The sequence below is a fragment of the Psammomys obesus genome, unplaced genomic scaffold (assembly GCF_907164565.1).
Source record: "Psammomys obesus unplaced genomic scaffold, mPsaObe1.curated_primary_1811, whole genome shotgun sequence".
Taxonomy (NCBI): Eukaryota; Metazoa; Chordata; class Mammalia; order Rodentia; family Muridae; genus Psammomys; species Psammomys obesus.
This window is the reverse complement of record NW_026585504.1, coordinates 10,344,169-10,371,885: the sequence shown is the minus strand read 5'-3', so window position 1 is coordinate 10,371,885 and position 27,717 is coordinate 10,344,169. Positions and strand designations below refer to the sequence as shown.

General features: G+C 41.0%; 1 protein-coding gene across 1 annotated transcript in view; it reads left to right on the top strand.

The window, feature by feature from the left end:
- Positions 1–27,717, top strand: part of Galk2 (galactokinase 2) — a 119,497-nt gene that overhangs the window by 5,524 nt on the left and 86,256 nt on the right. The window contains exons 2-4 of the mRNA XM_055619967.1: positions 785–908; positions 6,964–7,054; positions 10,730–10,876. Of these exons, the coding sequence (XP_055475942.1) occupies positions 785–908; positions 6,964–7,054; positions 10,730–10,876 (362 nt within the window). The remainder of the gene's footprint in view (positions 1–784; positions 909–6,963; positions 7,055–10,729; positions 10,877–27,717) is intronic.

Here is a 27,717-nt window from a genome sequence, read left to right as displayed (position 1 = left end):
TGGAAAATGGTTGTTGTAAATTAGAAAAAAAAATTTAAAAATTGGAAAAACAAGCTTATGTTACAAAGAAGTCTCTAAATCAACAGAAACTAATTACTTATGGCTAGCAGAAGTTCCTTGCTTAAAGTGTTTGGCGAAAAGGAAACTGAGCATGTGCCTGCACATAGTGTTTTACTTTCTATTGATCCATAGCCATATTTTTCCATGTATTAGTTGTCCATGCCAAAATCATAGCTTTTACCTGAAATGGGATAAGACTTTATTCGGGAGCCTACTATGAGGGCCCATGACTTGGGAACACAGATACAGTTTACTCCAACCTCACATGCAATCATGCAAACAGTCTCATGAGGTTTTATATTAACAGAACAAGGAAACCACACATCAAGACACTTTTCAGATACACCAGAGAAAACACCAGGCAGGCGAGTTACAGCAAGGTGGAGAATTCTCAGTTCTTGGCCGCAGATGCTGCCTCACGATACCGTTAGCCTGTGCTGGGTGGAGGTGAGTGGTCTGTATGCGTATCTCGAAGGATTTACCTAGTAGCTGCAAAGATACTGTCATGAGAGCTGGGTGTAATGAATGGCTATTACAGCAGTAAAGATGCTTGGGATCTCCTGACTTACCACTCCTCTGATTCCACAGTTACTGACTTTCTAATAGTCAGTCGGCCCTGAAGCTCCTGTGAAGCTGTGCTTCTCTCTAGCAATTGTTCAGCTTAGTTGAGTTTCTTTTATTTCATATGCTGGTGGCGATAAGATCCGCTTTCTCTTTTGTCTAGGAGAGCACATAGATTACTGTGGATACTCTGTTCTTCCCATGGCTGTGGAACAAGACATGCTAATAGCCGTGGAACCTGTGGAAACGCACACTCTCCGACTCGCTAACACAAACCCCTTGTATCCGTGAGTATCTAGGATTGCTGGTGGGTACGGAATGTGTGTGCATGCCAGTGTGCTAGTGTTTATGCATGAATATGTGTGTGCGTGTGTGTGTGTGTGTGTGTGTAAAAATATACAGTAGTGTATTTGAATGCAGATAGTCTCTGGAGATTAACAGATTCTAGCTATATCATATACTTAATTGATATTTCCTGCCTGGCACTTACTAGCATTCCAGGTCACTACTGAATATTTCTTTGTTGTGTTTCTTTGCTCACTCATTGAAGAAACATTTACTAGCCAGCAAGTTGGCTTAGCAAGATGGCTACTGAGGGCCTTTTCCTGAATTTGATCTCCAGAAACCAACATAATAGAAGAGACCCTAGTCCTGCAGGTTGTTCTCCGATCTCTTCACTTGTGGCATGATGCCTACATTCTCATAGTCTTTCTTCCACATTCATAGTAAGTCAATCAATCAATCGATCAATCAACCCATCAGTATAAAAAAGGAAACATCTACTAAAGAGTTATTGTAGTAGACATTGTTTCAACTATGGAGTTACACAAACATAAAATAATTTTATTCTTGCCCAGGAAGCACTGATTATCTGCTGAGGTAACTGTCTCAATGAAGTCAAGTGTGTGCTATCTGTCCTTTGCTACCATAACACTGTCTAATTCTATTGTCTGAGAATCTTACCACATTGCCTGCTTATCTGTATTCCTCCATTTGTTTAAGCTCCACGATTTTCATATTGTATTGTCTATTTTTCAGAACTTCAGTCCCAATATAAGACAGTATGAGCCATAATGAACATTTCTAGTATGTATCCTCTCTCAAGTTTAAGTGTTTCATTTCCTAAAACATTAAGAAACCGATTATATGTACTGAATTGTACTAAATATATGTTCAGTCTTCATGATCCTCTTTAAACATATGATGAGTTACTCTGGTGGATTTTCCAATACACAACCAGCTTTGCTTTTTCTGCATAATCTTTACTTGTACGGCCTGCTATCATGTAACAGTATTTTGGCCAATGATGCCTCATATGTAGGGATGATTTGCTCCATGAGAAGATATGGGGTTATAAAACTCCTGCAGCTTGTAGTATTTGCATTTTAAACCAAGAATTACTTACTACACAAGAGTCAAAAGTTTCAAAAATTAAAATGTTCATAAACAAAAGAAGTTATAGTAAGTCAGTGTTAGTTTGATAAAGAACTTTTGAGATAAATTTGATGTCATTTATGTACGTGTTTATAAAATCTAGAGTCATGTGTAGTAATGCCCTTGGCATCCATGTTCATTCACTCACCTACAATTTTTTTGTCCTGCATACTCTCTTTATGTAAAGTGTCCTGTATCAGTGTGCTGTTTCAATCGTTTACACTTACAGTCTGTTCACTGAACTTCTTTTGTTTGGCTAGGTTTACATATACATACACTATCATTGTTAAAGCAGCTACAGGGTTCAGTACTGTCTTAGTCACTGTTGTATTGCTGTGAAGAGACGCTATGACCAAAGCAACTCATGTAAAAGAAAGCATTTAATTGAGAGTTTGTTTACAGTTTCAAAAATGCAGGGAGAGCGGGGCATGCAAGCAGGTGTGGTGCTGGAGAACTAGCTGAGAACTGAACCCCCTCACTCACAGGCAGCAGGTGGGGGCTGTGGGGAAAGAGCTGGCATGGGCTTTTGAAACCTCACAGCCACTCCTGGTAACCCATCTCCTCCAAGGCCACAGGTTCTCCAACACGGCCACACCGCCTAATCCTTCCCGACAGCTCATCCACTGGGGACCAAGCATGCAAATATATAAAACTGTGGGCCCATTTTCATTCAAACCACTACAAGCATAAGAGCATGCTGTGTATGTTTGTAGTGGTGAATATTCCAAATACGTATGTGTTTAGCAGGTTGTACTGTCTCTGTCTGTGTAAGTACTTTGTACTCTATATTGTTTACACAGTGACAACATTGGCTAATGATACATTTTTTTACACTGCATTTCTGTTATTAAATCACATGATTATATTATGTATATGATTTGCAAATTACAGAAGAAGATATAGTTGTCACATTTTATATAGTCATTCTGTTTCTATATCTTGGTTACTCTGAATAACCTGACAGTGAACATGGGAGATGGCAGATGTTTCTCTGAGATACTAACTTCATTTCCTTTAGGTGTATATTCTAAGCAGAAGGATTCCTGGACCATATGCTAGTTCTGTTTTTAATTCTTTGAAGAAACTCCACACTGTTTTCCATAATGGCTGAGCCAAATTATATTTCTACCAATAATAAAGAAGTGTTCACTTCAAAGCAGATATTAAGACTCATAACCAAACCTTCCAGCAGAGTGCAGGGAATCATAAAAAAAAGGGGGGGGGGGTTAATATGACCTGGAGAGGACAGGAGCTCCACAAGGACCAAATATATCTGGGCACAGGGGTCTTTTATGAGCCTGTTTCTCCAAACAAGGACCATGTATGGATGTAACCTAGAATCTCTGCTCAGATGTAGCCCTTGGTAGCTCAGTATCCAAGTGGGTACAGGGACTGTTTCTGACATGAATTCAATGGCAGGCTCTTTGACCTCCTCCCCCCTCTCCCGAGGGAGGAGCAGCCCCTCTAGGCCACAGAGGAGGACATTGCAGCCAGTCCTGAAGGTACCTGATAAACCAGTATCAAATGAAAGGGGAGGAGGTTCTTCCCTATCAGTGGACTTGGAAAGGGGCAGGGAGGAGATGAGGGAGGGAGGGTGGGATTGGGAGGGAAAGAGGGAGCGGGATACAGCAGGGATACAAAGTTAACAAACTGTAACTAATATTAAAAAAAAAAAACCCAGAACAAGTAATATTAAAAAAAAAAAAAAAAAGAAGTGTTCACTTTTCTCAAAACTGCCGACACTTAGCACCTTCCTCACGCCAGATAACAGTATTGTAAGATTATTTTTTTGGAGGCATTATCTTGTTCTCTGTGTGTGTTTCTTATGTTACTGCACTGGGATTTATGCATTTGGTGTTATCTTGCTGTTTTTGTTTTGTTTTGCAGCTATATTCTTTTAGTTGAAGTATTTTCAATGTTGAAGTGGGACTTGGATATGGGAGATATGAGTGTGAGTTTAGAAAATAACCCTTCAGCCTCGGAGCTTTCTGTGTTTTTCTGAGTGGAGTATGAACTAGGAGAGCAACTGCAGGTGTTGGATAGCACTGCTCTACAGCTGATAAACTAGCACAGTATACTCAGATTTTAGTTAATGCAGTTAGGAGATACTTGGCAGTCCTAAAAGGAAAGTCTAAAGCTGTAAGTACAGATGTTAAAATAAGACGGGCCAGTGGGATGGTTTAGTGGGGAAAAGGATGTGCTTTTAAATCTGACAACCTGAGGTCAATCTCTGGAAAACACATTTTGGAGGGTGAGAACTGACTCCCACAAGCTGTCTTTTGACTCCACACATGCTATCGCATGTGGACAAACACACACACATACACAATAAATAGGTATACAAGAGTCAGATCTCAAATAATTAACTTAATAATTCACCTCAAGGCCTTGAGGAACAAGAACAAACCCAGTCAAAAATCAGTAGATTGAAAAAAATAATTATGATCAAGGAAGAAATTAATGAAATGAAAAATTAAAAATACAATGAATTAATGAAACAAAGAGCCAATTCTTTGAAAATATGGACAAGATCAATAAACTCTTAGCCAAACTAGCCAAAAGAAAGAGAGGAAAGGCCCAAATTAATAAAGAGATGAAAAGGGATATAGTGCAATAGATACCTGTGAAATTCAGGAAATTGTGACATACTTTAGAGCTCTTATATATCATATTCTATGATACTGGAAATTCTGAAAGAAATGAGTGACTTTCTAGATGCATATGATCTACCCAGATTAAACCAAGATGAGATTAACAGTTTGCAGAGACTGATAAACAAGCAATGAGATCCAAGGAACAACTAAAAACAAAACAACAACAAAACCCAGAAAAACCTCAACTAAACAAAAACATTTTCAGTTTAAAATGTACAGGCTCTCATAAGGCCTATTGCTAAGGACAAGACCTACTTATAGTCACAAGACATAAAGAAATAACATTGGTTCTGACAGGAAGCTTCCTTCCTGTTGGCTAAGTTTCATAGTAGTAGGAGATAGTAGGGTACTAGGGAAAATTAGTCATCAACAGTCTTAACCATCTGTGTACCCTGTAAACTACTGGTGTGGAAAGATATGCCCGTGGGTGCAATAGTGGCAAAAATGTTATAGGGGTAACCACAGTGGACTGTAGATAATACAGAAACTCACAGCAGATTAAAGTGCAGAGAATAAGTGCTAGTAAAATATTTAGCTACAAATGGGGCATTTTTACATCATCCCCCCTACCAAAGGCTCAGAGACCATTGCAAGAGAGGGCAGGACGTTCTTGGGGAGACTGGACTGAAACAGTATCTTCTGGATGTTACAGGGCTGCTCACAAGAGCACACGTGTAGGTGCGCTTGCCTGCTTAAGGTGACATCAGGTAACAATCTAGCATAGGTTGGAGAGGGGATGAGCCCCCCCGCCCCCAACTGGGGCGCTATGGACATCTGAGGGTTTCTGGGGGGGGAAAGGAGAGTAAATGTTCTTTAAGGATGTGGCTCTTGGTAGGTTGACTGTGTTCCATGGATGGCTCCATACCAATGAATGCATGGGAAGCACAAACTGGAGTTAGTGGGTTGTTAAAAGAGGACACAAAATTGTGTGAGATTAGGGAGGTGAGGGTGGATCTGGGAGGAGTTAGGGAGATCTGTGGGGAGATGAATATGATCAGAATACATTGTATGGAATTCTCAAGGAATTAATAGAATATTATACTATAAACAGTTCAGGCCTACAAGTTTTCACTATTGAACTATCCCAGACCTTTAAAGAGCCAACACAGATGCTTCTTAAACTATTCCAGAAAATAGAAAATGAAGGAAGAGGGAAGCCCAAAGTGTTAGGGAAGGCATCTGTAGAGCAGAGATAGGAGGCAAGGAGAGTTAGGCTTTTCTGAGTAGTTCAGAGAAGCAGACCAACTTGACAAACCAGAAACTCATTAACATAAAGTCACTATTTTCTTAATATTAATAGTATCTGGTACTAATTATTCAGATATTAATAAGTATCTGCTGGTGGTAATGAGGTAATACTTAGAGTCTATGCAAATATGTTGTTTTCATCAAATTCTCACTTACTGTCCTTTGATAAAATCATTATCATGGAATATTTTTAAATGTCCTTATTTCCATTATTTCTTTGATATTGATTAATTGGCATTGTCCTTTCCTCATTATTAGTGTGTATGTATGATGTGCATTTGTGGCATGCATTCTGTAGCACATTTGTGGAAGTCAGAGGACAACTCTGTAAAGTCAATTATGTTTTTCTTATGTGGGCTCTCAGGACCAGGATGTTAGGATTACACAAGTGTCTCACCCACTGACCCAATCCCTTTGAGCCTGGCATTTTTTAATGAAAAATAATTTTCCCTTTTCTTCATTTAGCTGTTTATTTACTTATAAATTTAAATCAGAGTAGACTCATGAGATCTTACCTTTTTTTCCGCAATGGGTATGACTCTTTAAAATAAATTTTGTTTGTTATTTCTTTTCCTTAGAATCATGCTGGTGGTCAGATTAGGTGGGTATCAGAGAATGTGGGGAAAGGCTTTGAGTACTTCTGTTTCAACTGAGGATCTGCAGAGTAGCAGCCCCAAAGGATAGAGCATCTATGTGGTTTACACTAGCTAATAAGGACTAACATGAAAGAGAAAATGGATGTAGATATGCTAAAGTATGCAGTTTCCTATCTGTTTCTGGAAATAAAAAGGATCAGTTAGAGGTAGATTAGTCATTAAGGCTACTGCAACTTCCTCTTCACCTTTAGTAGCTGGAGGCTCCTCTTTTGCTGAAGGCTGTGAGGTGCCTTGGAAATGAGCAGGAAAGAGGCTCATTGTCTTGTCACAAGAGGGCAGCAGTCAGCCATTGATTTTTTTCTTCTCTTAAGGGCATACAGACTTAAATTAATGTGTCTTGTGTTTTTCAGAGACTTCAGCACTAGTGCTAATAACATCTGTATTGACAAAACCAAACCTCTATGGCACAACTACTTCCTATGTGGATTTAAGGGAATCCAGGTAAATCAACACCTACTAGCCATTGAGATTATATTAATATTATTTCAGATTTATTCTACCATGTTTTTGGTCTCCAAAGTATTGATGCACTTTTGTATTGAAACTTCTGTTTCAGAGGGTGGGGAAGATGTTATTGTTTCTGGGTAGTGTTTACAGGGGCAGTCATGGCCTTTCATGAAATATGCCTTGAGGACAGATTGTCCTAGTATTTACCCTCTATTTTGGGCTGTACAGGAGTGTACGGAAATGGGACTTGGAGTTGAGCAGCCATGGGTTTACACATGGGCTTGCTCCAGCTTTGTTATTTTGAGTTAGATCTTGGCTTTCTCTGTAAAACAGTGCATGAAGAGTTGTTGCAAGGCTGTCACATTGCTGGAACCTTGAGGCATTTGAGAACGGCATTGTTACTGTTTGTCTAGGTGAGACTAAGGGGGCTATGGCGAAAGGAAACATTGACTTAACCTCAGTTTAAAAACTTCAGTGTTGTGTGCTAGAATAGGACAATGGACTATTTCTACTTTCTCTCATGATTAAGAATGTATGAAGCACACATGGAAAACCAATATCGCTGTTTTCAGAACCACTCTTATATTTCTTTTTGTGCTCTTAATTTTATTTTCTAATAATTAAAAAAATAAATAGTCTATTATTTTTATTTTGAATCTGTGTGGGCTTTGTCTGCATGTGTGTCTATGTACCACATGCTTGCCTGGTGCCCACAGAGGCTGAAAGAGGGTGTCAGGTCCTCTGGAACTGGAGTTACAGACTGTTGTGACACCAGGTAGTGCTGGGAATTGAACCCAGGTACTCCTCTGTAAGAATAACACATGCTTATTCTTACAGCCATCTCTGCAGCCCCTTAGCTTTATTTTTAAATTAACTTTTTTGTTTGTTTGTTTATTTTATTTTTTTTAAAATTTTTTATTAATTACACTTTATTCATTTTGTATCCCCCCATAAGCCCCTCCCTCCTCCCCTCCTGATCCCACCCTCCCTCCCCTTTCTGCATGCATGCCACTCCCCAAGTCCACTGATAGGGGAGGTTAAATTAACTTTCACTCAATAATTATTTTAGTTGTAGTGAGTCTTGTAACATATCATAGATAAAGACTTTTTAAAAAAGTTTTTTTTTTTTTTTTTTTTTTTTTTTTTTTTTTTTTTTTTTTTTTTTGTCTTTGTGAGTCGAAACAAAATTAGTAAACATAACCCCTGTTTGGATATAGCCCATGGTAGCTCAGTGTCCAAATGGCTTCTCTAATAAGGGGAACAGGGACTATTTCTGACATGAACTCAACGGCGAGCTCTTCCACACCCCTCCCGTGAGGGAAGAGCAGCCTGGCTAGGCCACAGAAGAGGACATTGCAGCCAGTCCTGAGGAGACTTGATAAGCTAGGGTCAGATGGGGGGGGGGAGGTCCTCCCCTGTTAGTGGACTTGGAAAGGGGCAGGGAGAAGATGAAGGAGGGAGGGTGGGGTTGGGAGGGAATGAGGGAGGGGGTTATGGCTGGGTTACAAAGTAAATAACCTGTGATTAATATAAAAAATTAAAAAAAGTAACTAAAAAAATTGGTAAACGTGCTTTTCTGTTTTTATTTTTTTGAGAGCTTGTGATCCAAGTGGACTGGAGGTCCTCTCTGAAAAGTCACGGGCAGCGTAGGACTCAGTGACATGGTCTCCAGAAGCCAGTCAGGGTAACTTGGGATATGTAGTCCTGGGCAAGCTGTCATGGAGGTCTGACCTAGGAGTACAGCATTCATTTCTTGAGAATGTGCCTTTTTCCAGACACATGGCAAAAACTCCTGGGAAAAGTTATTGGCCTGTTTTAAATCTTCAAATCATCTGGATTGTCATCCACATTAGTGGGAATTAGAGTATTTGGAAGCATTGGTCAGGCAAATGCAATTTGACCTTCATTGCAATAACATGCCTTTTTGTACCATATGGTAAAGTGATGTCTGTCTATCTATCTATCTATCTATCTATCTATCTATCTATCTATCTATCTATGTTTGAAGTATATATTTTCTTGAATTGTTTTAGATCCTTTTAGGGGCTTAAAGCCTTCCTCTTTGGTTTGACAACTTATGTGCAAAAACACAGGTTTGTATAATGAACTTTTGGCAGAAAAGTAATTTCAGTGTTAGCCAGTCCAGAAACCTTCAAATTAAAATACTAGAAAGTTCCAAGGGATAATCTGTTTATGTGAAATTGAACATGTTATCCTTTTGGGATAGAGCTATTATAGTATTTGGCACAACACATTCGTGTTTTTCAGTCTGCTGTTTCTTTTGAACTTAAACATTGCGTGCTAAGTTTGTAAGTATGAATCACATTCGAGTCAGTCTGTGGGTCAGTTTATGGTTAAATATATAGCATTCCCCGAGGACTGTTGCTTTTGAGCAGGCTGCCTGATGTTCCGTACGGAGGGGCAGCAGCACGTCTTCAGTGTATAATTTGTTTGTGTTTCTGGAAGGAGAATTTTGGATGACTTGGAATCAGGAGGCGCATCCAAATGAATCTTTTCTTTTGTGGCGCATGGGTTTTGCCAAGGAAGAAAAGAGGACAAAAAATTAAGGACAAAAACAGTCTTTATTTGCAGCGTTTTGTTGTTTCTTTGGCTAGTCTAACTTGCTTATTGAAATTTCTTCCTAAAAGAATATGTATGATGAAATGCATAATTAGGTAATATAATAGTTTCTCATACTTTGGTCTTGAATTATTTGAGAAATTTCTGAAGAAGATCATTCTTTTTTCTTGAGGAGGAAGGAGTGCAAGGTTTAATTTTAATCCTAAATAATGAAGATTATAATATTATGTCACCCCCAAATCCTGGTCTTATACATCAGTTCAAGTACATTAGAGATTTCTACCTTTAATTCAGAGTCTGGTTTAATTGGGCTTTTCTGTTGTAGAAAACTTCCTAGCTCTTTAGGGGTCTTCAGTATCATTTATACCTAAATTCTAATCTGGCTGTCTTTAAAGCTACCAAGATGGCTAAATTGTATCAATAACTCCAATAAAAACTAAATTTCCTCATTTAGCAGGCAGACATTTAATCATAGTGATGCTGCTTGCCCCACCCAGTTTGCACAGCAGTGGAGAAGTCAATGGAGACTCAAGAATCTTGGTTATCACGCCCAGCATCCTTTGTGTGATCTTGGGAAAGTCTCTTGACCTCCTAGTGCTTAGTTTTTTCTTCCTAAAAAAATGTAGACAGAGTTGGAGCTCTTTTTGTTCAGAGAGCCTCCTGAGGCAAGATCCCAGAAAAACAGCTACTGTTGAGTTAGACTTTATCCCAGATGCTGGCAGGCCAAGGCTCAACCTACTCACTGGTGATTAGCGATTTCTTGCCTTGCTGGGCAACTTGAATTGTAATTTCTTTATAGTTTCTCTATACTCATACAAATCAGTTGATATTCAAAGAAAAATCATTCAAGGCAATTTAAGAAGTGAATCAGTAGCTTTTTGTAGAAGAAAACAAAAATTCCTCCTCAAATTGCCTCACCCTGAGGGCAAGGGCATGTGTAACTGCCACCGCCTTGAATTATCTTAATTCTACAGTAGTTTGCTGTCTGTTGATAGACCTTTTCCCCCCTCTGTGGAATGATAGAGGTTTCTACTGCTTCTTGAATTCAATACTGAAATGACTATTGCTTTGTTTTCTTTACATTCTTAGGAACACTTTGGTCTTAAAAAGCTGACTGGAATGAACTGCCTGGTCGATGGAAATATACCACCAAGTTCGGGCCTCTCCAGCTCCAGTGCTCTGGTTTGCTGTGCTGGGTTAGTGACTCTCACAGTGCTGGGAATGAGTCTATCCAAGGTAAGTACCCGAGACACTAACCTCATAAAACCTTCACAACAGCGTCTGCATTGCACAGTCAGGCTGTCTCCCTTGACACTGAAAAACTGTCTTAATTGGAAAGGAAAAGCCAACATCTGTGGGCAAATTTGCAATCTAGACATGTTCTTCCTGAGGTCCGTCCCTCCAGCCAGCCAGTCTGTATGGCTGTATGCTCTTGGATTATATATGGAGGTTGAGTAGAGGACCTGATTTTAAAAAGGTCTCCTTATTAACAAGATACATTCAGAGCAAGGCATTTTAGGCTTCATGGTTGGGCCTGTTTTTTCACCTAAAACCTTAAGTAATGACAGGCGGTGGGCAGAAGGCATAGAGAATAGGCAAGAAAGGACCCAAATGCATGTCTGTTAATACCCAAGTATCAGTACGTTAGTCCCTGAAATAAATTTCAAACATATTCCATTCAAAGAGGAAGTGCATACTTTAAGGAAGCATGAATTCTATCTGAGGTCATTTGAAAATCTGCATAAACTCTGGTTTTACAGTTCTAAGCAGGTGTGCTTTGTGCTTAAGACTTAATTAGTACTTGAGTGTTCTGGTCCTAGTGAAATGTTATTGTAGGTTCTTTTAAAACCAGGGGTTCTCAACTTTCCTAATACTGTGACCCTTTAATATAGTTCCTCATGTTGTGGTGACCCCAACCATAAAATACTTTTTGTTCCTTCATAACTGTAATTTTGCTATTGTTACGAATCATAATGTAAATATCTGAATTGCTAGATATCTGATACACCCAGATGACCCAGATGTTGAGAACAACTCCTTTTTTTTTTTTTTTTAAGATTTATTTATTTATTATGTATACAATGTTCTGTCAGCATGTCTACATGCCAGAAGAGGGCACAAGATCTCATCATAGATGGTTGTGAGCCACCATGTGATTGCAGGGAATTGAACTCAGGTCCTCTGGAAGAGCAAGCAATATTCTTAACCTCTGAGCCATCTCTCCAGCCCTGTTTTTTTTTTTTTTTTTTTTATTTTGAGACAGGGTTTCTCTATGTAGCCTTCATTGTCTAGGACTCTTTTGTAGACCAGGCTGGCCTCAAACTCAAAGTGATCTGCCTGCCTCTGCCTCCCTGAGTACTGGGATTAAAAGTGTGTGCCACCACGCCTGGTGAGAACATGTATGTAAACTGAGTTCTCAGATGGTTTGGGAACAGACTAAGGATCAGGCAGATCAAGAGATAGCTGTCCATATTTTTAGTTTGTAAAAAGTGTTTTTAAATTTTTATAGTGAATATTTTATATATGGGAAATGGAGACATGAAGGAGAAAACAAAGATTTAGACTTCCCTTTCTATAAACAGGTTTTTTTCTTAGGAAATTCAGCTTGTTCACTATAGTATTATTTGTTATTGTTTTTCCTTGGAGAAGAGAAATAAAAATTTATATGTGAACTATGCCTTTTCTGGCACAACCTTTAATCTAATAGTTAGTAATCATTTATTTGAGTCTGCCTGTTGTTATAACAAAATATCCAAGACCAACAGCTAAGGGAGAAAGGACTCACCTTGGCTCATTTACAGTGATTCAGTCCACAGCTAGCTGGCTACTTTGGTGAAGATCTGTGTCTGGCAGAACATGGGGCACAATCTCAGGATGAAATAAAACTGTTCATGCTAGACAAGGCGGGAGGGGGGGAATAGGAGAGAGTTGATAGAGAGAGAGAGAGGAAAGAGAGAATGGTGATAGAGTCTTCAGTTTTATGCTCCTAGTGACTCACTTTCTCTACCAGGCACTAGCCCCCTAATAGGTCATTCAATACATTCAATACCAATTAATCAATATATTAGTCTAATGATCTGGTCCCCTTATGAGTCAGTCATTTCTCTAAAGTGGCACCAGCTGGGGACCAGGCCTTCAACACACAGGTCTTTGGTGGGGGGGACATTTCCTATCTGAATCACAACATTTAATCATTATTGTTGATTGACAACTTTGTGCTGGGAAACATTGTAGCACAGACGCAATAAATAGATGTGATCTTACTTCACTATGCTGAATGTTTTACTAGGTACAGAAAAAGAGGTGAATGTGAATAAATGGATAAGAAGTGTGATAGAGGGGTAGGTCTGACTTAGATTCAGAGAAAACATCTAAGCTGAGACACTAAGGACTTAAAGACTTATAGATGTTAGCCAGGACTTTGCAAGATGGAGCCCCTTAGTTTTGGACTGTTCAGACTATAGATCTGTGGGTGAAGTAAAGTTCTACTGTTTTTCTTTTCTTTTCTTTTCTTTTTTAAAGACAGGGTTTCTCTATGTATCCCTGGCTGTTCTGGAGTTTGCTATGTCGACTAGGCTGGCCTTGAACTCACAGAGATCCACCTGGCTCCACCTCCCAAATGCTGGAATTAAAAGTGTGTGCCATATGCCCAGCCTATAGTACTGTGTATTTTTGGAAAAAAAAAAAAAAAAAAAAAGGAAGGTAGGGAATCTGATGATGGTATTGATAGCATTTGATAATCATGTTATACAATGGTAAAAATATCTGAGAGTAAAAATTCATGGATTTTTTGAGAAACAAAAAGATGCTCATTGTGGCTGGAACCTATAGTAACGGTCACATTAGAGACCAGATGTTAAGACATTGAGTAATTTGGGCTTCATTCAGACAGTAGTGGGAAGCAATCGCCAGGCTTAATTTTAGGAAGAGGTTAATACATCAGCTGTACTTTAGAAAGATCACCATGGCTATATAGTTAAGTTGAAAGTAACTGTTAGCAATAACGAGGTGATATGGTTTGCAGTAGGGATGAGAATGGAAGGAATTAGTTACTGAGCTTACGGTTCATCTTGGACAGAATCAGTAGAGCATTGGTTGGGGTGAGGATAGAGGACAGCAAAGAGCCAAGGATTCTTTTCAAGTTTCTGGCTGTGAGCGGTACTTTGGAGTAGGGATCCAATGGCCCTGTGGCCTGAGGTGAAGCTAAGTGTTGAGCGTGAGGAACCTAGGCATACAGAACTTCTCAGTCTCCCGTTGTGAAATGATGCCTACGACTGTCAGGTTCTTTTTGAAGACCATCAATTATATACTTAATTCTAGTTTCTTAGACAGGGCTATATATATCCCAGGATGTTCCCAAACTCAGAATCCTTCTGCTGACATATAGGCCTGGACCGCAGTGTCCATCTTTTAGTGATCTTTGAAGTTTCTGGAGTGGAGAAGTCAGGCATTATAGTTAGAAAGGTAGAGAAGCCTGGGAGACGGTGCTAGGGAACAAGAGCAGGTGAGGCGCATGCTAAGTTGCTGTCTGATGAAGAGAACAAAGAGTCCATGAGGTAGGACGTACAGAAAGGAGGAACGGCAAAGACAAGGACGACAATCCTTCATGAAGTGAGTGGTGTGGTGCTCATTTTTAAACTCTATTTGGGGTTCCTTAAAGCCTCCCCTTCCAACTCCCACCCCAACCCTAGGCAGGAAAGAGAAGGTTAGTGGGGAGAGGAGGCGCAGACCCCTTTACTTCTCCCAACTGATATGGTCGATTATACCAATTGACCAATTGACGGGATTATACCAATCTCCGTCAATAGCCGATGCAGCAAGCAGTCTCCCCTAAGCTGCTGTGTTGAAATGTTTCTCACCGAGTGTCTCCTCCACACTGCCACACCATCTGTCCACCTCTGGTCTCTCCAAAATGTCACACTTTCTCTTTCTGGGCTCTCATATTTATATCGTCAGAGCCTTAGACCACGCCCCACCCCTCTCAAGGCAGTTTTCAACTGTGGACAAACTAAAGCCCAAACTAAAATCCCACACTCGGGATTAAAACAAAAACATAATTACATAACATAACTGAGTTTTTAAAAACCAAAACCCCCATTACAGAGTGGCAGTCTTGTCAGTTGCTACCAAGAGACCCACAAAGTAAGGCCTGGGAAGTTTCCATGTCACATACCAGGATTAGGCTACTGTTCTGTGGGGTTGGGGGGATAGGAAAGGTGGAAGTTCATTGGATAGAAAAGTTTGTTAGTGCAAACAGAAGAGAGAGGGCTGAAGTCAAGGACTTCACTTTTTAAAAAATTTTTTAAATGGGAAGATTGGTAAAGCTTATTATTCTTTTCCTTTATTTTTCTGACCCTTGATATAAATGTCTAATGGAAAAGAAAAAAATAAAGATAAACACTTGAGCTTTTACTATTAAATTTGGTTATCTCTATTTTCCCAATTAAAAAAAGCAGATGTGTATATTTTTATCAGTACTATCTGAGCCCAGTGCCTTTATCATAGAGGGAAGAACAGCATGTGTGTCCTGACATCCTGATGGTCTAAGTTGTCTGGGCAATACTTGCATTTACATTTTCTAGGAGAGCATTATTATAAAGAGAGGTTTTGTTGCTGTTTTGTTCTCTTGCTGAGACAAGAGTTTGGATTGAAAAGAAATGGCATAATTTTCTCAGTCAACTACACACGTGGCTCTTACCATATCAGAGTACAAGAGTCAATATTCTGTAGATATAAGATAGTTAAAAATCCTCTATTTTATTTGTTTTTCAGTTAGTGCTCTGGTGAGAAACTTGGTACACAGAATAGGACTGAAGTGAGCTTAATAAAGGGGAATTTATAGAGTTGCTGAGTCCAGAGAATGGTCTAGAAAGAGCTTGTTGTTGAAGCTGGAAGCCATGCAGTGTCAGGAGCATCTTTAGGGCAGTGTTGTTGAAGTCTAGCAATAAGAGAATAATAGGATAACATGGATGGAAATGACAAGGAGTAGCCGTGAGTGGGGAGGGGCCCATCTCCTGGGGCAGAGCACACCGGAAGACTGCAGGGCTGGGGACAGGGACAGCCATAACCAGGTGACTAGGGTCCACGGGGATTCATGTCTGAAGCCTTTCCAGTTATTTTACATTGAATGTGCCCTGCTTAGCTGCTCCCTGAAAGTAGATGTGGAGATTATTAATTGGCTAATAGAATTTTCTGGCCAGAGGCTAGTAAGACAAAATGCCTACTGACACCTAGAATCTAGAGAGCAGAAGTTATGAGTAGCAGTGGTAGGCGATAGCAAGCCAGGCAGTGCAATAAAATCCTTCTGGAAAAGGGAAGCACTAACTTTCCTGCTTTAAGAGGTCAGAAGAAAGGCACATCTACTCTTTCTTTTTCCATCCATCCTGCACTAAATCTTCTCTGAATCAGGGAAAATTAGGAAACCTAAATACAAGTTCTGTCTTAGATAAACCTGAAACCACAAAACACAAAGATGGAAAGTGGATGGGAGCACGGTCCATGACTTAGCAGAATGAAGAAAGGTCAAAGCTAAGTGTCACCAAGAACTCATGGATAAAAGCGAGCTGACTCACCCCACAGTCTCAGGGAAGGAAAGGAAGGAAGCAGAGTGGAGTGATGGGGTGGGGTGGGGTGGGGAATGTTCTTACTTGAGTACTAGTTAGACCCTCGAAGCTCTGCCTTACCTCAGAGCATCCCACACTCAGTGTACTGGTCCCTGGAGAAAAACCAGAAACTATCTGGATTTAAACATACCGACTACTGAGAAAGACAAGGCAGGAAGTGGATGTGGTAACTAGAAGATTATAGGATATTTTGCTTCTAAACGGTGAAGTTTTCAGTTTCACGTGCTCAGGTCGGCTCCAGCACACTGTCACCTCATACCTTACCTGGAGCTTGGTGAGCCCTGCTGTGAGAGCGTTTCAACATGACCCCATGACTTGCAAGTTACAAGTGATCTCCAACACTTTGTGCTTTACTGACTTACTCTGAACTATCATGAGGTATCAGAGGATGATCAGATTTTGGAAGAAAACATCTCAAACCAAGCAGACAGAACAAAGTAGAGAGAACACAGGGATTAATAAGACAAACAATGCTGAGAAGAAAGAAGACATTGTGTCCTCAGGCTGATAAGAAGATGCTAGGTGTCTGATTAAAGAACAGGCAATAAGAACGTTCAGAAATGAAAAATGTAATCGCTAAGAGAGGAAATCCAATAGAGTATTGGAAAAAATTATCTGGTAACATAGGAAAACAAGAGAATGGATCATAAGTGAATGAAAAATAAGAAAGTATGTGAATCAATTCCAGAAAATTCCAACTATTCAGAAGTATCAGTGAAAGCAACCACTAGAAGCAATACTATTTCCCCCCAAGAAAATGAATTTAAAGTAGTTAAAAACAGTAAGTTTAAATAAGTAACATAATCATAAGTTCTGTCTTTGATAAACCAGAGACATAAATAACCCAAAGCCACAAGACACAAAAATGGAAAAGTGGATGGGACACAGTACTCAGCAGAATAGAGGCAGAGAGAAAAGCCCTCACTGGAGCCAGTGAGGTGCCCAGGGGGAAAGGGCTGCCGAGCCTGCAGTTCCCAGATCTATATGGTGGAGGGAGAGAGCAGACTCAGGAGAACTTAGCTCTGACCTCCACTTTCGTGTTCCAGTGCTTGTGTGTCTGTGCACCCCCCTCCCCATACCGTAGACATGTAAAATGTAAGGCTTAAAAAGGGCTTCCTGGTCTTATCCTGATAACTGAGGAAGGCCAGACCAAAGCTGCCACTGGGAAGTTTGAAAGTCAAGAAGGAGCTAAGAGCGAAGGCTGAGGAGATAGAACAGTAAGAAAGCAAAAACAGGATAGATGAAGGATCAGGAAGAGACATGTTCCTCAAAATGGGTGTTGGAAGACAGTATATAACATAGCAGTGTTTTTTCAAGATGTCAATGAATTAGCTTTGAAATAATGCAATAATCATCTGTGAGGACAGGGCACTTTTAACCCATAACACCTGAAGGCTGGAAGGATATAATGCCCCAGCGGGAGAGGAAAAATTGGGACTCACACATCTTACCTTACAGGAGCGCTAACCTAACCACAGGGGAGGTGGGTTGAGAGACATTGTAAAGCTCATGTAGGGCTTGAGGAGGCTGGCATGGATAATAAGGATATTAGGCAGTTATTAAATACAAGAGAAGCAGACAGACTAGACATGCAAGGTTGTTTTTTTTAAGTATTTGGTGCATATAGAAGCAATAGTCTCAATAAGTGACATAGGAATGAAGTTTTAATCAAGATTATTGGCATAACTTCATTGAGGAAAGTAGGGAGGGTAAGAGAAAAGGTAGCTTAAAGAGAGGCCAAACCTCATTCACTGTGCTAGGCAGGCAATAGAATTATAGATGAAGTGGCTAGGCATGGGGGTGCACACCTTTAACCCCAGTACCAGGGAGGCCGAGGCAGACAGATTTCTGTGTTTGAGACTAGCCTGGTGGACATAGAAATTTCCAGGCCAGCCAGGGTTACTTAATGAGACCCTGTCTCAAAAAAGAAAAGAAAAGAAAAGAAAAGAAAAAAAAGATGAAACCATCCGATCCTTTGGTTATTTGAAGCACGAGCAGAGTAGAAAGTATTTGCCCCTAGATACACAGCTGAGGAGAGGGTAAGAGCTGGAGGCTTTCATTGTTCTAAGCCTCTATGCACCATTTGTTCCTTTAGATTATGTGTGTATCACCCTGTAGTGACAGTAAAGAATGGCACAAAAAGGAAGAGAGGAAATGGTTGGCCTGACTGACCAGGAACAGAGAGAAATTGGAAGAAGGAGGCACCATGGGACTCAGTGTGGGGCCACTGCAACATGGCCGAATCCAGAAGGCTTTTGGGGAGAGGCTCTTGGAGTTTTAGGTGAAAGGATCCAGGAGAACATGAGCATCTTTCATTGGTGGCAGCAGTCCATTCCCAACCCCGGATGCTCTATACAAAGGCATTACGTGGGAGCATATTTCCTATTGTTGTAAACAGAGAAGATTGTAATGTGCCGTTCCTTAGCTCAGAACCTCTACTTTCCTGCATGTTAGAAAAAGAGTAACATTTCACCTGTGGGAACACCACAGGAGTAGGAGGGAAACCACACAGTTTTTCTGAACACCTAACAGTGAATGAGGTTGTAGACAGCAGCTACTTTGCATAGACAACAAAGCCTGTGTGTCTTCTCTGTTGACACCTAGTGTCCTGGGACTCTGCACACTGCGGAGACTTCAGGGTTCGAATGTAGACATCCCTTATGTAGGCATCCTTAGAAAGTGCATTCATCCTCACTCATCAGGGGGATGCCGTCAGACAACAAAAGCCTGTGAGGGTGGGGCAGAGCCCTTAGTGCTGGTGGTGGGGATGTAAATTAGCGTAGTGCTTCAGAAGTAAGAATGGAGGTCCCTCAACAAGCTAGAAATGGAGTGAGCGTAGGACCCACTGTAGGGCTGAGTCAGCAGTCAGGAGAGACACTTGCACACCATGCTTATTGTAACCCTGTTCTAATAGCCACATTATAGAAGCAGTGAGTGTCCGTCAACACACAGGCGGACAAAGGGAGCCCTAGCAAGCATGGCGTGTATATAAAGTATGAATTCAGGCATTAAGAAGAAAAAACATGCCATTTGTAGAGAAATGGATAGACCTGGAGATTACCAAATTTGTTAAAATAAGCCAGTTCTAGAAATATCGCATTTTTTTCCTCAAGCAGAATCTAGATTAAAAATAAAATCTAGATTTAAAAATAATAAAAGACTTAAAAACAGAAGAGGAAGGGACCAGCCAGAAGCAGGAGCAGGGCCAGGAGAAAGGCAATCGTGTAAAAGCACATGATAGACACAGCAAGACTTGAGATTTTTTTTTTTTTTTTTAAAGATTTGTTTATTATGTATAGAATGTTCTGCCGGCATGTGTGCCTGCGGGCCAGAAGTCATCAGATCTTATTACGGATGGTTGTGAGCTGAACTCGGCACCTCTGGAAGAGCAGCCAGTGCTCTTAACCCCTGAGCCATCTCTCCAGCCCCAAGACTTAAGATTTTTATACAATGACTATTTCCTGAAAAACACAGAGCTTATTTGGCCCCAAAATACAAGAAAATGGGGTATAGATAGAGGGCGGTATTTGCCAGTCTTGCTCAGTTTTGAATGGGCAAATGTTCTTAGTTGTGTGAAAGAACACTGAGGGCCACGCTGATGGGTGTGACCCTCCCGTGAGGCTTAGCTATCAACGATCAGGACCGGTCTTGCCGGAGAAGTTCCCTGCTGGAGTTTACAAGGCAGGCCCGCATCCTGTTATCTCATGACGTCGCTTACTTCAGACTCACTGCGTTCAGCTTTAATCTGTTCTTGGAGCCCACAAAAGACTTAAGTGTCCTCTAAGGATGGTGGGGACAGCCGGCTGCTCTGTTATAGCTCACTCCCAGCTACAGGCATGCAGGTACATTACCATGGCTTCCTTCCACACATGTCCCTCGCTCTTTGGGAGTGGGGTAAGGCACACATTCTGAATCTGTGGTATGGTGCTCTAAGCAGGTGATGTACTGTGGAGGATCTGCTGCTGCAAGCCCCCGGTTGAAGCCCAAGGAGCAATTGTGGCAGATGAAGGGGACAGTGGCCAGCAGGAAACAGCGGGTGGACGGGACACTCTTTGGGTGCATGTCTTTTGCATCTTATTAAAAATAATCCACGCATGCTGGAGAGATGGCTTAGAGGTTAAGAGCACTGGCTGCTCTTCCAAAGGTCCTGAGTTCAATTCCCAGCAATCACATGGTGGCTCACAACCATCTATAATGAGATCTGGTGCCCTCTTCTGGTGTGCAGGTGTACATGCAGACAGAACACTGTATACATAATCAATAAATCTTAAAGGAGGGAAGGTGGGACTGGCAGGAGAAGAGGGAGGGGCCTATGACCGGGATATAAATTGAAATAATTAATAATAAAAAATAAAGGTTAAAAAAATAATCCATGCAATTCCAAGTAACCCAGAATAAAGATTGGGCATAAAAATCTTTCTTGAAGTTTGTAGTCCATTGATATAGATGGTGAAACTTTCAGTTGCTATCAGGAATCCTGTTTGTTAATGGTGAAACACACAGTGTTTTCCCAGGAACAACATTGGATTTATGAGGTATGATTCACAGGAAGATAGACTTTCCAGGCACTGCATAAATTTAATATCCTAAGTCCTGGATACAGTGACTGGGAGGTAGTTGTCCAACACCTACTATATGCGAGCCGTTGCTATAGATACCAGAGATACAACTGTAAACAGATAAAGGAAATCCCGCTCTTGTGAAATCCCATGTTGTTAGTGATGGGCCTTGGGTAGTAGGTGTAGAGGTGACCACGAGCGTGCCCAAATGCTGGGAGGTAACAAAAGTCCATCACAGGAGAAGCTGCTGCCTGAGCCAGGGAGGGTTTTCTTTTTCTTTTTTCCAATACAGGGTTTCTTTGTGTAGCCTTGGGTGTCCTGGACTCACTTTGTAGACCAGGCTGGCCTCGAACTCACAGAGGTCCGCCTGCCTGTGCCTCCCAGCGTGTTGGGATTACAGGCATGTACCACCATGCCTGGTTTAGCTAGGGAGGATTTGAAGGGAGAGCTAAGGAAGGGGCTGAGAATCGCAGTGAGTAGAAGAGACTTGCAAAGAAGTTTGTCCTCTTCAGGAAGAGCAAGGCCCCTGTGGCCGGGGGTTATGGAGTGGGTGAAGAGTACAGAGTGTGGGAGAGCCGGCTGGGAGTCATGTGGTGTGGAACTGTCCTGGCTGAAAGCCTTCTAGGTGTGTGTGAGGGGGAGGGCAAGGATGGGGAAGGAGTGGGAGGAGCGGGGTGGGGCTCTGAGGTATGGACTACAAGGTGCCCTACACTGACTGTTTCTTTCAGGAGTGCCCTACACTCAAAGGATAAAGCACTACTCAAAGAAGGAAAATGACAAAAGCCTTTCTTTCGGGCACTTAAGGCTTGTTGTAGAATGTGATCACCTTGAAATTCCATCTTATACTCAGAATGGCTAAGATCAAAAACACAAATGACAGTGTTTTTGTTCTGGTGAGGATGTGGAGGAGCAGAGGGAACACTCCTCCATGACTGAACATTCATTATATAAGATGTCAAGTATTTTACTTGTAAATAGGGTTGAAACTGTGGTTCCTGGGTAAAGTTAAACAAAGGATTTCATGCAAAAGCCATTTCTGCTTTTAAGTATTGAGAACAGCCCAAGGCTACTTCAGGCAGAGGGAGCCCACACATGTCTTAAAACAGCCCTCCCCACCAGACTTACCCAGGTCAGCCGAGGTCTAGCATTGTATGCAGCTCATGAAATTCCCATTAACAGCTCTCACCTACGGGAGTGATTTCTAGTTGCTTAAGTCTGAGAAGATGGAATTGCTTGTTTCAGGGGTAAATTAGTCAAATAGTCATGTGGTGATGTTCTTTGTTGACCGCTGTTTTTGAGGTTTGAAATCCTGCACAGGGATCCACTGAAGTTCCCAGGAAGTGAAATGTTTGAGGTTCTATAGCACATGCATCCAAATCTCCACCTTGCCCTCTTCTAGGGGGCATTTCCTTTAAGGGTACATCACACACACACACACACACACACACACACACACACACACACACACACAGAGGTATGTACATATATAGGTATAATTACACGTAAGGGGAAATTTTTTGGGCCTTCAGGATGAGATCTTGAGCTTAAAATGCCTACATTATAAAATAAAAAGAACCTGACAGTTATACAAAAGTTTCAAGTAAAATGTGAATGTTTTGATAACAGTGCGCTACACGGTATAAGAAAACCAGCAGCTAATTTGCACTGTCACGAATCATTATGCTTAGAAGTCTCCAGGAGGATGGTGCTGCAGCTCTCTTAGAATAACACAAACCTCATCCACATAACAGTTAAGAAAAATAGTAGTTAAAACATTCCAGCCAGATGTTGACTGCTAATGTGCTGCAGCAGCTGGCCTCGAAGAGGATGGTAGCTCCAGAACAATCTTGGAAAAAAAAAAAATCTTGATTAAGTGTTGAACATGGACTAAAGCCATGTGCTCACTGTACAAAACCTAGGAAATGTCAGTATTAGCCATGGGTGGCCTGGATTTAAATAGGTTTGACATTTTAAGTTAATAATGTAAATACAAAACCATCCACATAGTTTTATCAAAAAACAAAAACAAAAACTCTTTCTTTCAGTTTTAAGGCATGGTGTTTTAGTCTCTGGTTTCATTCTTTGCTGAGAGGAAGATTGGAGCCTGAATCATTTATTTACTGACTCGGGTTCCCTGGGATGATGTGACTAAGCTGTGCAATTTCAGAGACTGTTTAGGTCACCCCTGCCTCCCTGTTTTCTTCCCCAGACTAAGACTCGTGTTTACCTTTAGCAGAAACAAAGGCAAACCAGAACAATTGGGAAGGTGGACTGGAGGATTTCCAAGTAGTTTGAGATAACTACCATTAAAAATTTGTGTGCATGGCTACATTCTAAACTTTGGTTGTGATGTGTGCATTCTTATCATTGACTACTGTGTTGAGGCTACCACACTTGGATTTGCATGCGGCAAACTGTTAAATATTATCCAGTATTTAAAGATTTGATTACAATCATGCAGGCAATAGATATTAAGAATTCACATATGTATAGCCTCTACTTACTACTTTTATTCTATGCACTGGAAATACTTGAAGGATGAAAAAATCAGGATAGGTAACCCTCCTGCCAAATTCAAAAGTGTTGTCATCTCTTACCATGTACTCATGTTTCGCAGGGTAGAGGGCTGTCTTGGCCAAGAGTTACTTGATCTTGACACAGAGACCATGTTTGCCAGTGTGTAGTGCATGTGAAATGCTGTCTAGACCTTGTCCTGCTTTGGGGCCAAGCTATCTATCTATACCTTGTGAAGATGTCCTGTGCCTCCTTCTGCTTTTACAACCCGAATGACATTAGCTCCTCTACTCCACAGCGGCAGGCCAGTTAGGCTCGGTTTGTTCTTCCAGCTCTCTGATCTTCCTCAGAGATTTTAGGAAAGTTTAGGGAAGAGTCTAACAAGAAAATTGGTTAAGACTGGAAAGTAATCAGTCAGGGGGATTTCTGTAACTGTGGATTTGTGAGTGTACGGTTGTAGGAAGAGTGAAAGGGTAAACTGTGTTACATGGTGAAGAAAGTGATTCAGGCAGGGAAGAGAAACAGCTAGGGGCTTTTTGAAAAGGTTGAGAGCAGCTTGGGAGACAAGGGTCTGTGACTTACTATTGAAAAAATGACCTTAAAGTCCTGTGTTAGAATTCATGTAAAAAACAAACAAAAACAAAAATGCCTTTTCTCTCCATCATCCTTAAGCATCTAAATGTATTGAACACACCATCTCTTACCGTAGCTTTTAAAGCAGGCCTCATTATTATTTCAAAATTTCAGAGGACACACTGAAGCTACATAATTTATTTAATGTGACCAAAGAAGACAAGTCATTTGGAGTTGTTGAGATTCTAATACAGATGTGTTTGATCCAAAACCAGATGTTTTTGTACTCAGCAGGGCACCTACAGTATAATGTGAAAAGTATCGTGGACCAGGCAACTCCCTGAAGGTGAGACTCAGAGCCTGCGGCGCTGCTGGAACTCTAAATACAGCGAAAATGAGTTACAAATCTTCGTATTTGTGCTCCACAGTGTGAGTTCTGAGGTGGTAAAGTTGGGATACTTGGTGCAGCACCACTCATTAGGGAGGAAGCTCTCCGCCTTACAGAGCCTATGGTGTAGGTGGGGAGTTCAGATTAACATAAAGAAGGAAGTTGGGCTGTGATGGAGACTAGCACCCATTTTTAAATGAAGTCAGTGTAACTTGATATGAAACCATGTGTGACTTCTTCATTCCAGCTTGACAAGAAAATGATAGGTTAGTATCTTTCATGACATTATATGTAAAAACTGAAACAAAGTAATCACAAGCTATATCAACCCAATAGTGTAAGAAGATATTTTTATATTTTTATGGCTAACTTGATTCTATTCTAATAACTGAAAAAAGCACATGTCTGCTCTTCCATAGCTAGTTTCCTATTTGACCTTTCATTGCTTTCTTAGTTGAAACAGGGTCTTGTGGCACTTATTTTGTATTCAGGCTGGCCTCAAGCTCTCAGTCTCCTGTCTCCTCCTCTGGGGTTATAGATGTGTTCCCTCAACCCTACCTAGGCTGCTTGCTTGACTGCTTTTAATATAATACTTCTAAATTGAAAGTCACTTCAGTCATTTTACACAAACATCGGATGGGGCAATTAATTGTCTGAGCACTTTGTTTTCTTTCCCTTGAATTGAAGATATACTAATACTTGTATTTATTTGCAGTGAAGAATTTGCTCACAGAAAAACCTGCTAGACTCAATAATATTAGTTAAAATTTCTCAGCAAGAGGCACCTTTCCTCTTAATGGACCCACGGCTTTGTCTGGTCTGCCACCCCATTAGCCTTGTAGCTTTCATGTTTTACTCAGAGGCCCCCAACTTCCATCTGATTTGTGCGCAGATGGGGATATTTTTCTGATCAGTTTGTGTAGTGAGATGCGTACTCCTGAATCATGAACATTGTAGCTTATTGTCTGCTCATCATCACATCCTTTGGCTAAGCTCCTCAGCTTTTTACAGTGAAGTAGGTTGTTGGAACCTGCTGTTAAGGTCAAAGTCTAGAATTACCGGAAAGCCCCTGAGTTTGGTGCAAAATAACAGACTCCCTTCCTCAGCTGGATTCCTTCCTCTCTGCCTGATATGGAGAAACCCCAGATCTTCTAATGAGTGTCACATAGCTTTCAGGGAGATTACAGGCCCAACCCTTTCCTGATAAGAAACTCTTTCAGTGTGCACCTGGGGATTCCAGGAAACACTGTCCCCCATGCTAATGAGATGTCTTGTTGCCTTAGCTTTCAGCCAATGACCTTTTCCATACCTCTAACCATACCTGGAGCTCTTCCCTCAACCCCCTGCTGCCCATAAGATAATTAAGTACTGTGTTCCCCTTCTTATAGACTACGCTGCTACATGCAAATGAAGTATCCCTGGCACTCCTAGCCCCAGCAAATCAAACACACTCATCCCCGAAACCCCTCCTGCTGCCCAAGGTTTATAAGTCCCTGTTTTATATGAATTAAAGAGGGCTACCACCATCTATTTCACCAAGGATCCTCTGAGACTCATCATTTATGCTGGGAGAGAAAAGGCTCCCCTCCTCCCTGAAGCATTTGTTAGGCTTGGATGCCAACCAGACAGCCATATTTTCCTCGGTTGCTGCTCAAGCCCACTTGACCTCTGGGAACCACTGACCACCATGGAGCAGTTGCCAGATCTGCATTGTGGCCATGGACCAACCAGGTGTAGGCATTTTCCTGAACCCTCTGCTGTTAGCATGGAGTGTAGGCTTAGATTTTTCAAAAATCTGTTTTATTTAGGATTCTTTAATGCTTCTATCTCCCTTCCATCCCACTGACCAGAGGTAGAGGAGAAAGAAGGTTTTTAGGGGGTTGTGGACCTTTTTAGATGTAGTTCTCCACTCTTCACTGTCCAGATACCAGCAGTCCAGTCCAGTGTCCAACACTGAACAGCAACAGGAATCAATAGGATTCAGCAGTCCCCACTGAATTGGAAGACGTCAGCAGAAGCCACCAGATTCACTCAGATTGCCATGAGTTCTCTGTTTTGGAGCATTTCTCTCTGAGAAATGAAGTGCGGAAAAACCAGCAAAGTGATGTGCACTTTACAAAGAGGAGAGAGCAAAGTGTTGTCTCCCTGTCTGTGGGCTTCTATTTATCTGTCACCTAGGCAGACTGAGTCGTGCAGGTCATAGATGTTTTGGAACCAGCTGCAACATTTGTTAACTCTGGACTGAACTATTCAAGTAGAGATGGTAGATATTTCTTTTGTTCCCCCAACTTCTTCTAAGGCCTAAAGCCCCAAACCTGATCAGTCAAACTGCCCATAACTTAACTGAAGGTATAGTCACCTAGTGCCAGGCTCAGGATCAACCAACTTTTCCAGGGCATGGTTGAGCCACTGGCAATTGACAACATGGATGACTTTTTCCATATCGAAGGACATTTATATTCATTAAGAATAAAAGAAGTATATAATCGTCTGGCAGACAGTCTGCATGACGAGAGAGGTAGCTGTGTCATTTCTTAGGTGGTAAATTAGCAAATTATCATTTCTGCCATCAGCTGTGAAACAGCCGTTTCCCTGTTATTACCACTATATTTGTATTAATTAAAGGAAAACATGAATTGAGTACTTAGCCCATAGACAGCAGTTGCTGCCTGTGAAGGCCTGTGGGACTGAAGAACAGAGCTGGCTTGACTTTTGGCTCCATTGCTCTGTTTTATGATTGAGGAAATGTCCCTTAAAATCTATTGCCCTCAGTTTCCTCACTAGAAAATAAGAACATTTAGACTGTCAATATGTAGAGAGAATATCTTTTCTATTGTATGGATGCATTACCTGTCAATTAAAAAACCTATGGCCTATAGGAAAGGGTAGAATAGCAGGTGGGATATCTGCTAGGCAGAAAGGATTCTGGGGTAGAGCCAGGCACCTGGGAGGGTTGCCTGGGATGATGTGAGGAAGAGAGATGCATGGTACCTGAGCAGAGGCAACCAGCCATGTGGCAGAATGTAGATTAGTATAAACAGGTTATTTTAAGTTATTAGCTAGTAAGAAAATGAGCTTAGCTATGTGGCCCAGGCATTTGTGAGTATGTTTTGAGTCCTAGTCTGTATTCCAGGAACTTGGGGCCAGGAGGAAAAACATTCACTTCTACATTGGTAAGCTTTGAGGTCCCTGTTAGTGTTAATATTTTGAGATGTAAGAGGTGACTGCAAGTTTTTTTTTTTTGAAAAGTTGCGTCATCATCACCAAAAACTTATGTTTATCTAAATATTAGAATGGATTTTCAAGATTGTAGATTTTATCAGAAATAAAGCAAAAATACTAGAATATACTATATATAAAATTTAACAAAACCATGTGGGTCTGGTTCTGTTTCCTCTGTATAGAGTCTCTCTACTGCTC